The 12,351-nt window shown below is 33.4% G+C and overlaps 1 protein-coding gene across 1 annotated transcript in view; it reads right to left on the reverse strand.

Annotated features, from left to right (window-relative positions):
• Positions 1-12,351, reverse strand: part of LOC134251918 (zonadhesin-like) — a 35,137-nt gene that overhangs the window by 11,792 nt on the left and 10,994 nt on the right. Inside the window, 18 exon segments of the mRNA XM_062734340.1 lie at positions 957-1,112; positions 1,335-1,490; positions 1,679-1,813; positions 1,989-2,132; positions 2,723-2,971; positions 3,276-3,354; positions 3,357-3,409; positions 4,293-4,418; positions 5,070-5,189; positions 5,495-5,620; positions 5,925-5,951; positions 6,215-6,370; positions 6,569-6,696; positions 7,146-7,236; positions 7,381-7,536; positions 7,803-7,928; positions 10,386-10,505; positions 10,688-10,804. Coding sequence (XP_062590324.1) covers positions 957-1,112; positions 1,335-1,490; positions 1,679-1,813; positions 1,989-2,132; positions 2,723-2,971; positions 3,276-3,354; positions 3,357-3,409; positions 4,293-4,418; positions 5,070-5,189; positions 5,495-5,620; positions 5,925-5,951; positions 6,215-6,370; positions 6,569-6,696; positions 7,146-7,236; positions 7,381-7,536; positions 7,803-7,928; positions 10,386-10,505; positions 10,688-10,804 — 2,265 coding nt within the window.

Consider the following 12,351-nt stretch of genomic DNA (forward strand, 5'->3'; position numbering starts at 1 on the left):
ACGTTTTTCCTGCTATATAAAATTCTCTTTATAACGCCAAATTCGCATACCGCCATCCGCCACCCTGTTTTCACAACAAACGTCCATTTTTAAGTGTCAATTATCTCGATAATACCGCCACAGGTGCATGTGGTCAGAGAAGCGCGGCTAATTGGTTGACGGTATCCCTGTTGTTACAAAGCATGTAAAGCCAGTCAATTAAGGTACATACAATGAAATTATTAAATAAACAATAATTTTAACATGACTGTTAGAATAATTTTGTTTTCTGTTTAATAAAACCATTTAGTCAAGGCTTCGCCTCGAAAGTTGTCGTTGTAAAGTACCGTACGCCGAATACGATATTATTTTGATGATCTCTGCTTTCAAAACCAGTGCAAAGATTGCTTAAGAAATAATTATACGTTAGAAATTGTGAACGTTTCATTAACAACAATGTCATAAACAATGGATTTATTCAAGAATTTCTTTTTACGTACTATGGGCAATTTATCACGACGATCGACCCAGCATATTTTTTTTCAATATTAAACGTGCCGATTTACATGCATACACATGTACTTGTCTTTATTTCATAGCTAAATATTTTGTCTTAGTGAAATTTACATAAAAATTACTTGAAGTATTTTCAAATTTAGAAATATGTTTATATATACATGTATATGTAAAAATAAGAATAGAAACGCTAAATGGTATTTCTAAGAACGATAACTCTACGTCTCATTTCCTAAAAGCTGGAAAATTCAATTCATCGCCAAATTCGTTATACCGCCGTGATTTCTAAATTACAAAAGGTGGCGGTTTATCGAGAATTAACTGTATAAGCATGGGTGCAAATTTAGCTGTGAAAATTTATTCAGGCTACTACATAACTTCTAAAATAAACCAGAGTTAGCACCCTTCTATATGTTATTTCACTAGTTTCACATAAAGTAGACCTTAATGCTGTTGAATACCTGTGATGAGAAGTTTTGAAGGACAGCAGTACTTGTATCCATCAATGTTAGAGCTCTGACAGCTATAGGTACTGTCCCCACAGTCCATGGTGGATGAGCATCTCTGAGCATTACCAACAGAGGTCAACAGAGGCATTCCTTTGTTAGGACAAAGTTCTGAAAAATCAAGCCATTTAGATAAATCAACAGACTGTCAAATGTGTCCTGAAGGATTCCCCTTCTCTAACAATATGTACCTGAGATATACATTGTCAAATTGTGCATGTCTCCCTCCTCCAAACTCAGAATTCTTTAAAAAATAAAACAGCAGAAGCATCCCATTTATTCAATAACAGACTTTGTCCTCAAAGGAAAAAATAAAATCAATTCAGGACCTACCCATATTATTAATCCTTGTAGGGCAGCAGTACTTGGAGTCCCCTGACCCTTTACATGCATAGTCCCTGGAGCTGCCACATTCTGACAGTAGGACCCCCATACAAGCTTTAGGCTTCCCATTCTCCATCAGAGGCAAGCTCTTGTTGGGACAGAAATCTGGAAGAATATTCATATTACCCTATACTAAAAATTTTTAAAAAAAATCACTTCAAACTCCAGTCAACATTAATTTTTCCCCCTTTTCCCTAATGTTTATTGTAAATGCTTTTTAGTATGCAGAAGTTATTCCAATTATTAATAAACATTGATGAATCAGCTGAAGATTAACTTAGGAAGATTCTGACCTTCCTGTATTGGCGTTGGGCAACAAATCTGGTTCTCACAGGTAGCTGGTTCCCCACAATCACTGGCCACCTTACACGTCTTTGTTAAACCATTCACATTCTTGGATGGATCCGCCCCATTTGAACAGGTTTTCACTTCAACGGAAAAACCAATTTTTGTAATTTTTTATGAATTTTAAACTCAAAGCTAAAGAAGAAATATATGTGCTACCCATTTTCACAAAACGATTATATCTTAATACTGTTACACCCCTCCCTCTCTTTTCATTTGTTTGTGGATTTATAATATTCAGTGACTGGTATATTTCACCTGGTGCCACTGTAGTGAGTCCTCCCTTTGGACAACAGTGCCCGTTAATACAGCCAAAACTGATGACATCACAATCCGTGTCCATGTTACACGTCTTAGGAACACCGTCAGACATAAGAACATTGTTCTGGTCAGGGCACAGTCCTGGCCAAAAGAAAGACATAAAAACTTCTCATTACATTTGTTACTTTTCAAAGTTAAAGTAGTTACTATGACTATCAAAATATAAAGAAAAAATGCATTTTGGTACATGTAAACCAATTTAGGAACTCTATTGTATCCTTGGATAAAGAAAATGACTTTCAGTCTTTTAAATTTATTTTTTATCTATGCAATGTAGTTTACCATTCACATGCATAACCAATGAAATAGTACTAGCACCTGCTCATGCAACAGAATACAGAATGTTTAGGGATAAAAACAATTTACAGCACATGCACACCAAAGACTTGAAGCATGATAGTATTGAGGAGTACTAAAAACATTGATTTAAAAGACTTTTGCAGAAGCCTACTAAATATGCTAAAACATAAATATTAAAACCAAGTTTGGTTTCTGAAAAGATAGAACCCAATGTAAATATTCACAGAAAAGTTAGTACATGTATTTGAAATTGTACTATCACCAGACAAAGACTTAATTAAATATAGAATCAGCCAATGTCACCACGAGAGATGAGAGCAGAACAGGACAAACTGAGGCACCTACAAAGGAGACCCTCTATACTGATATACCTGCAGAAAATTGGCAATGCCTCTCAAAAAACTCAGACTCAGAATCAGCCACTTTGGTTAAATGACTAGTGTCAGGGTACTTTGTACATTTTCCTGTATTTTGTTGATATACTACCCCGATACAATCACTGATTGTATTACGGTCACAGGCTGCCTTACATGCCTCTACTGAAGGCATGGTCCCAGAGGCTACAGACCCTATATAGGTCACTGAGGTTGCTATATAACGACGGTATACACAAATTGTTCCTGTAATATAACAGTCAAGGCACATTTAACTTCTAAAAAATGTATGTGGTTTATTTCATACTAAAGCAAGTTTTTGATTGCTTTGACGTGTCAATGCTGTTTTTGTTGTTTTGTTTTTGTTTGTTACTTATCAACATAGTTTAAAAATAAAAACATGCAAAACAATGAAATTCAAAAAAAAAAATCAACATCCAATAATATAAGAAAAAAAGTAAATCATGCATAAAATCAATGTGCATAACAATAACTCCATAATCTCCATAAAAATCCACACTCCCTTAAAAACATTTGTTTTCTCACTTACCCTCATTTAATCTGGTGGGACAGCAGTAACCATTTTCACAGTGGAAGGTAGAACTAGCGCATGTCCCCTCACCATCACACTGCACTTAGTCGTGGATTTGTAGCCATCAACTTTACACTGATATTCTGAGATATCTGAAATCATTTAGAGTTGTCTCCCTTAATCTAATCGACAATAAACTCCCTTTCATTTTTTTAACTACAATATTTAAATATTTTTGCTTGGATTTTTAATAATAGTGTTGTAAAATTAAGATTTTCCAAGACTGCCATTCTGCCACAACTGTTTCATATTTGGATCTTTAACTAACTAAAAACAATTATGGTCAACTAATTTATGAACTGGGTAGGAAATGGGATGACTCAACTTTTTTTTATAATTATAAAATAACATTCCGACATCACCTGCATATAGTGTCATGTCTCCCAACTGATTTGATTAACAAAAGCAAGATGATCAACTTTTAAATTGAGGCAAGCTACTGACAAACAAGCTGCTGTTATGAGGATTTCAGCCACTCCTTTTGAGTCAGCTTTTTGCTAATTTTCTACAGTCATCATAATGCCCTTGTTTTTAATTAAATGCAACCTTTCATTTGGTTATATTTTACCAACATGTTACATACCATTTATCAAGTCAATAATTTTTTTTTTTACATAATTTGGTTACAGGGTACTGATCTATCTACCTGATCAACACATAAGGCTTACATTGGGTGTGACAGGGATGCTAACTCCCCCTAGGCATCTGATCCTACCTCTGGTATTTCCAGGGTTTGTGGTTTTGACCTGTTCATGATTTTGTTCATTGGATTTATGAGATTGATCACTGTTTGTGACCTTCACCTTTTACATCTTGGTTGGTGACATAACATACGACCAGGAGTCCTCATCCTGACCCCTGTTTTTTCATAATTAATGGTGTAAGAAGAGTAAAATAACTATAATCTTTTTTAATAAAAAAGCTTGGCTGGCCCTTTTATTTTAGATAAATATATAAGCTAAATACATGTACCACCTTTAATTAACCTTGTAGGACAGCAGTAGCCATTTTCACACTGGAAGGATCCACTGGCACAGTTTCCCTCTTCACATTTGGTTGTGGTGCGGTAATTATCAGCTTTACAGGTGTAATCTACAATTCCTGAAATACAGATATTCTAACTCAAATAATGGACAAAAAAACAATAAAAAATTCTTCTTCAAATGTATTGCAAACATTCTTCTTTAGTGGTTATCATATTTTAGCACTTTTCTTAACAAAATTCCTGTACATGCTAATATGAAATAACAAAACAAAAACATGTTTCAAGACTCATTTTTAAACTTAACACTTGAAGAAATTCTATATTTTATCTTTTCACATTGTGATAGTTTCCAATATTAGAACAGAGAGACACAATATATATCAAAGAATATATATAAAATGTAAAATAATGTGGTATCAACCTCAGATAATTACAGTATATTATGACATGTTTCAGTAATAAAATTACACCACTAAATATTAAAGTTCTTTTTATGGTACTTATTTCCATATGTCTGACATTTTTAATTTGCTCATGGATTTTCTTAACATCAGCTAAAATACTGTATACAGGGTTATTTTTGCCTCTTTGCCCTTGCCAACAATTTTTCGCCTTTTAATTTTGCCCTGTCACAATTCTGTTTAAGATAACTTAAATTGTGCTATTAAATTCACCCAATTTTTTAATTTGCCCAAATGTGATTAGGGCGAAAATAAAATGGGGGCGAATTTTCCCTGTATACAGTAGTTGTTTTAGATAGTGCTCACCTGAGCCAGAGTTGACAGGAACATGACAACAGGATCCTTGTAAACACTGCAGACCTGGTGGACAAGCCTGGCCATTGTTACAGAATGATGTCACCTGGTATCCAACTGGACATTTCTCAACTGTTAGAAAATCAAATTTCACTTCCTTAAATTATATTCCTTTATACAAGACAGTGAGTCTTCTATATGGGTCTACAGGTAAGGGTCCAATAATCATATTTCATCAATACTTTTGAAAAACTATGGCTTGCTGAATGTGGACTATGACTCCAGTTTCAGACATTATACCATCCAAATAGCTTACTTTATAAAGAAAGATTGCAACCTTTAGTGACACTCACAGGATCACTAATTATATAACTGACCCTACGACAAAAAAATCTTTTAATGGAAAACAGTGCCTCCTTGAAAAAATGAATGCTTACCTGACATAGGAGGACAGCACCACTGAGTGACAGGGTCACATATAGACCCCTGAGAGCAGGTATTGGCATTGGTCCTACACTCTGTAACTGGGACAAAAAGTGGATCATAGGTGCAGCGGGGATTTGCTGTAAAAATAAAGGTATGTTTAAAACTACAGTCATGTCAAAGTGTATCACTGCACTTACTGTTCTATGTATACAGCCTCATACTGAAGTTGTACTGTGTCTTAATTTATTGTTCAGAAAAGGTCTCTCTTGTACTAATTTATGAACATTGGCATTTAAAGACAGTTAATACACTAAAGAGCAGTTGATCCAAATGGTGTCAGTTTACATGAAAAAAAAAATTGAATAAAACTTGAAGAAAATCATTTTAATACATGGTCCATGTATTCTTATCCCCGATAACCAACAAAAATTCTTGACTTACTGTCTCTTTTCTTTCTTGTTGTCAAACCTTCAAAACAAAATAAAAAAAATAATATCTTTATACCTAAAAATCAATACTTTTAGAACAAATTGAGATACCCTAAAACACTCTTAAATTGAACACACTCATAATGAACTGATGCTTAGAGGGAAGTGATTATAATTCCCTACTTGACTTTAAAATACATTGAAAACTTAATGAACATAAAAAATTACATTTATAATGAAGCTAAATCGTCCATCCTTGGCAGTTTGATATAAGCAAGTTTTACTGTACAGAGTTTTACATACTGTTTTTACCAACAGGCCCCATACAATGATAACCACACCCATTGGAGCAGCATTTCTGGTCGCCTTGACAACTGTCGTCTGATTGACAGGTCTCCATACAGCGAAGATCTATCGCTGGTAGACTGGTGTAGTGTGGACACACACCGGGTTTGGTTGCTGCCATAAAGAATTTAAATTTAATTCTATAAACTTAAAATAAACTCAAAATTAAATTGATCCATTGAGTTCATTTATGTTTAATAATCATCCAGCATCCCTACCATAACTTGAAATAACACTGTTTTAAATCCAGAATAGTTAACATTTCATGCAGCATTTAAAATCAAGAGTGTTTTGAACATCAAAAATGCATACCCCTGGAACAATCTGGATTTCCTCTCACTTCTGTCCCTGGAATTTTTGTTCCATTTTGGAAAACACAAAAGCACATGCCGTTGTGATCATAACATTGTGTTCTTTCATAATTCCCTTTAGAATCACACCTATATAAAGTTACGATTTTAAAAAGATGTAAATTATTAGGAATTTAAAGATAAAATACATTGTTCATACGTACAATAAAATACATGATACACATTTTGAATTAAGATATTTTGCTCTGATCTTCCAGTTACTGTAAAAGTACTTTTTTGCACGTGGTATTAATTTACGCTTTGTACACGGTCACAAATTTTCCACAGAAATTTGTCCCAGCATACTTAACATAAATGCAAGGCATATAGTGACAGTCTAAGAAATCCACGTAATTTTCAACCCGCGGATTAAACGGAAATTGAGATTCCACGGAATTATGACCCCATGGAAAAAAAGTATGTCTACAGTAATATAAAGCTTACTGGACTATCAGATGAAAGCTAGACAAAGTTTACTGTGCTGTTATTAGGGGAACTTTGACATAAAATTTCAATTAAAATCAACCTGACGTACTGACCTTGGAATAAAGACAGGGTTACAGCTGTCCACCTGAGATAAGACTTGTAGAGAGGCGGCCTCTAGTTCTCTCTGGCACGGGGTCTTCTCTTCTGTTAAATACAATATACAGTATAACAGAAGAAGTCATCAAAATGACAGTGCTTATTAACAAAACCTTAATGAAGCTGAAATAGTATTGCTTTCCAAAGTTCTAACTCATTTTAAATTACAAGGTATACATGTACATATAATACCTGGCGGTGAGCAGACATGGATTCCACATTCACTCCTACAGCACAGCTCTGAGGTTGGACAGTCATTGTCAGTCTTACAGCTAGGGACGTCCATCTGTCCAATACACACACCTCCTAGGTTCTTCAGACTCAATGGACATTTACCTGCCTTTTTAACTGCATAAAATATTGTAAATGTATAATATCTTTTGAGCAGATTATAATTTTTGATCTCTTCAAGTAAAATAAAATTATCATTATATATATGATAATCCCTTAATTAACATTGTATGCAGTAATGATGACACATTGTTATTATGAGATGAAATTTATTTTGACATAAGAACTCTGAATGGCTAAATTATGTTTAATAGGTTTTTAAAAACAAGCCCTATTTATACATTTAATCAACATGTTTACGGAGTGTACCAGTATTGGCTTACCTGGTTTTTGACAGGTGTGACCACACCCATTAGAACAGCACTTTAGATCCGCTCCACAAGAACTGTCATCTGAACACTGCTCAACACATATCCCTACCGTACCGCTGGCCACTGTCGGACAGGATCCTGTAAAAGTGTACAAGATATTCTATCTATAGTGTCCTGTAAAAGTGTACAAGATATTCTATCAATAGTTTCCTGTAAAAGTGTACAGGATATTCCATCAATAGTTTCCTGTAAAAGTGTACAGGATATTCTATCTATAGTGTCCTGTAAAAGTGTACAAGATATTCTATCTATAGTGTCCTGTAAAAGTGTACAAGATATTCTATCTATAGTGTCCTTTAAAAGTTACAAGATCTTCTATCTATAGTGTCCTGTAAAATTGTACAGGATATTTTATCTATAGTGTCCTGTAAAATTGTACAGGATATTCTATCTATAGTGTCCTGTTAAAGTATATAAGATATTCTATCAACAGTACAAGATTCTATTAATAGTGTCTTGTAAAAGTGTACAGGATATTCTATCTATAGTGTCCTGTAAAATTGTACAAGATATTCTATCAATAGTGTCCTGTAAAGTATACAAGATATTCTATCTATAGTGTCCTGTTAAAGTGTACAAGATATTCTATCTATAGTGTACTGTTAAAGTGTACAAGATATTCTATCAACAGTTTCCTGTGAAAGTGTACAGGATATTCTATCTGTAGTCACCTGTAAAGGTGTACAAGAGTCTATTATTAGTGTCTTGTTAAAGTGTACTAGATATTCTATCAATAGTTTCCTGTAAAAGTATACAGGATATTCTATCTATAGTGTCCTGTAAAGGTGTACAAGATTCTGTTAACAGTGTCTTGTTAAAGTGTACTAGATATTCTATTAATAGTGTCTTGTTAAAGTGTACAAGATATTCTATCAACAGTATGTGTACAGGATATTTATCAATAGTTCCCTGTAAAAGTGTACAGGATATTCTATCTATAGTGTCCTGTAAAGTGTACAAGATATTCTATCAATAGTGTCCTATAAAAGTTACAAGATATTCTATCTATAGTGCCCTGTAAAATTGTAAAAGATATTCTATCAATAGTGTCCTGTAAAGTGTACAAGATATTCTATCTATAGTGTCCTGTAAAAGAGTACAGGATATTCTATCTATAGTGCCATGTAAAGGTGTACAAGATTCTATTAATGGTATCTTGTAAAAGTGTACTAGATTCCAATAGTGTCTTGTTAAAGTGTACTAGATATTCTATCAATAGTGTCCTGTAAAGTGTACAAGATATTCTATCTATAGTGTCCTGTAAAAGTTACAAAATATTCTATCTATAGTGTCCTGTAAAAGTTACAAGACATTCTATCAACAGTTTCCTGTAAAGTGTACAAGATACTGTAAACCAACTTTTATTCGCGACGACTTTTTTTCGCGATTAACCAGGGATAAACTAGTTTGCGACGATTAATTTTCGCGATCAAGCATTTTTGCATCTGTTTTTAATAGACAAATATACTATAAGGTTTCCTAGTCGCGATGAAGTGAACTTACGCGAATAAAATATTCTATCTATAGTGTCCTGTAAAAGTGTACAGGATATTCTATCTATAGTGCCATGTAAAGGTGTACAAGATTCTATAAATGGTGTCTTGTAAAAGTGTACTAGATATCAATAGTGTCTTGTTAAAGTGTACTAGATATTCTATCTATATTCTATATTCTATCGTGTAAAAGTTACAAGATATATTCTATCTATAGTGTCCTGTAAAAGTTACAAGACATTCTATCAACAGTGTCCTGTAAAGTGTACAAGATATTCTATATATAATGTCCTGTAAAAGTGTACAGGATATTCTATCTATAGTGCCATGTAAAGGTGTACAAGATTCTATTAATGGTGTCTTGTAAAAGTGTACTAGATATCAATAGTGTCTTGTTAAAGTGTACTAGATATTCTATCTATAGTGTCCTGTAAAGTGTACAAGATATTCTATCTATAGTGTCCTGTAAAAGTGTACAAGATATTCTATCTATAGTGTCCTGTAAAAGTTACAATATATATTTTATCAATGTCCTGTAAAGTGTACAAGATATTCTATCTATAGTGTCCTGTAAAGTGTACAAGGCCATTCTAGTATTATCTACTGACATTTCCTGAACTTTTCATTAATAATAGGAAAATACCAAAGGATTATAAGAAATTGCCAATTTTCAATAATAGTATAGGGAAAATCAATTTATATTAAGCTAGTGAACTAAATCTTGCAACATACATGCATTAACAAAGAATATTTGCCTAGATTTCAAGCAACATTTTATATAAGAGTTGTAAATAATTGGAAAATATACAGTTATTGAGAAAGCCACTTTTCTTCAAAGTTTTATAATGGATTAATAACAAACCTCCTTTCCCAAAGGATAGCATTTTGGTTCATTACCTTAATTTCTGAATTATTTAAGAATATATACATGTACTAAGAAACAAAGAAATTCTTTCAACTTGAAAGTGACAATTTATTTCACAAAATTTTCCTTTCAATCCCATCACTTTACTTTTTCCTTCTTTATTGGTTTTGGTCATACCTGGCTTGTTAAATGCTTTAGGACAACATGTTCCCTTGTTACAGAATTCTGCCACAGAGCAGGATTCATCTGAAGCACAGCTTTTTATCTCAGAAGGGTTTCCACCAGGACATTTGGAATCTAAAATCAATATCATATAGATTATTGTGAAGTGTGCTTAACTCATGCATACATATTAGAAGGTTGTTAAACAAACCTTAAACACTTGAAAAATTACATATTACCAGTACAATTTATTACAATGTTTTAAATTTCCAATATGTCTGAATCAAAAAAAAATCCAAACAAACCAAGAATATCACCTTTATTAATTGCTTTAGGACAACATATTCCTTTATTACAGAATTCTGTCACAGAGCAGGACTCATCTGAAGCACAGCTCTTTATCTCAACAGGGTTTCCACCAGGACATTTGGAATCTAAAATTATTACAAATGATACATGAATTCCAATGATGAAATACTATTCAAAAATTCAAACTGATCTTATAGAGAGTTTTCAGTAGACCCAAATTAACAAGAGTTATTTCCCGTTGGCCGCCATCTTGGTGGTCAACCTTGTAATTTTCCCTCTTTGTCCTACCAAATATAAGAGGGTGTTTTAACAGAAATATTTTAGGGGAAATCTTTTTGGAATAAAAATTATGAAATAAAGGAGGCTCTAACAAATATATATTTTTAAGAAAAACAATGCTTACCACCCAACAATTGCCAGTATAAAGAGTTAAAGTTGCAATTGGTTGAATAATGAAGGAATATGAGCATGTTGACCCCCAATATGGCAGCCAACGGGAAATAACTCTTGTTAATTTGGGTCTACTGAAAACTATCTATTGCTGACCTTAAATATGATTAGATATTGAAGTCTTGAGTGAATTAAAAATGTAATGTAAATGAAATAACTGAAAACATAGGTAATCAAAGATTACGAAGCTCACCTTGACGAATGTTATCAGTGTAAGTAATGCAAATCTCATATCATATTTTCTTAATATCTAGTATTTATCCCAACAACAATATTCTTGCAAGTTGTGTTTAACCCCTTACAAGGCATATACACATTTCTACGCATGTAGCGTGAAAATCATGTATAGTGTAAACAAATATTCACAACTTTGTTTAATACTGCAGATATCAAGGACTTCAAGTTCATTGGGATTAATCTGTTCCCAAAACTATAACCTGGTCTCTTGTTTGGAAAATATAGGTCACATTCAGTATCCGAAGCAAGTCTTGTAGTGTCCATCCCTAGATGCAAGTTTGGTTCAGGTAGGGCTTATAGTTACTTGGGAATAAAAATATGGGTCAGATCCAGCAACTGGAGCAAGTCTGGTAGTGTCCATCACTAGATACATCATCCATGCAAGTTTGGTTCAGGTAGGGTTTATAGTTACTTGGGAATGAAAATATAGGTCAGATCCAGCATCCGAAGCAAGTCTGGTAGTGTCCATCCCTAGATGCATCTGAAGCAAGTCTGGTAGTGTCCATCCCTAGATGCATCTGAAGCAAGTCTGGTAGTGTCCATCACTAGATACATCATCCATGCAAGTTTGGTTCAGGTAGGGTTTATAGTTACAGTAAAACACGGTTATAGCGAAGTCCTTGGGACCTGTGAATTTAATTCGCTATGTCCGTAATTCGTTATATCCGTATAACGAATTCGTATAACCATGTATAGCGAATTCGCAATATGCATGTTTTCCTTCAAGTGTTACTATCAAATATGTTAGGGAAACAAATATTACAAAACATACCTTCGATTACTAAGGTTTTATTATGAACTGAATTTTATATACAAATGCTGAGAGAAAATAAAGTCAGTTCAATTATTCAAATTTTGAAATCTTTGAAAGTTCGTTATAAAAGATGTAAAATTCATTATATTTAACCTCAACGGGAATCAAAATCAGTTCGCTATATCCGTAAATTCGTTATATCCGAGTTCATTATAACCGTAAAATTTTACA

This window comes from Saccostrea cucullata, unplaced genomic scaffold, assembly GCF_032062105.1.
Source record: "Saccostrea cucullata isolate Sc308-1 unplaced genomic scaffold, CSIRO_AGI_Scuc_v1 ctg599, whole genome shotgun sequence".
Taxonomy (NCBI): domain Eukaryota; kingdom Metazoa; phylum Mollusca; class Bivalvia; order Ostreida; family Ostreidae; genus Saccostrea; species Saccostrea cuccullata.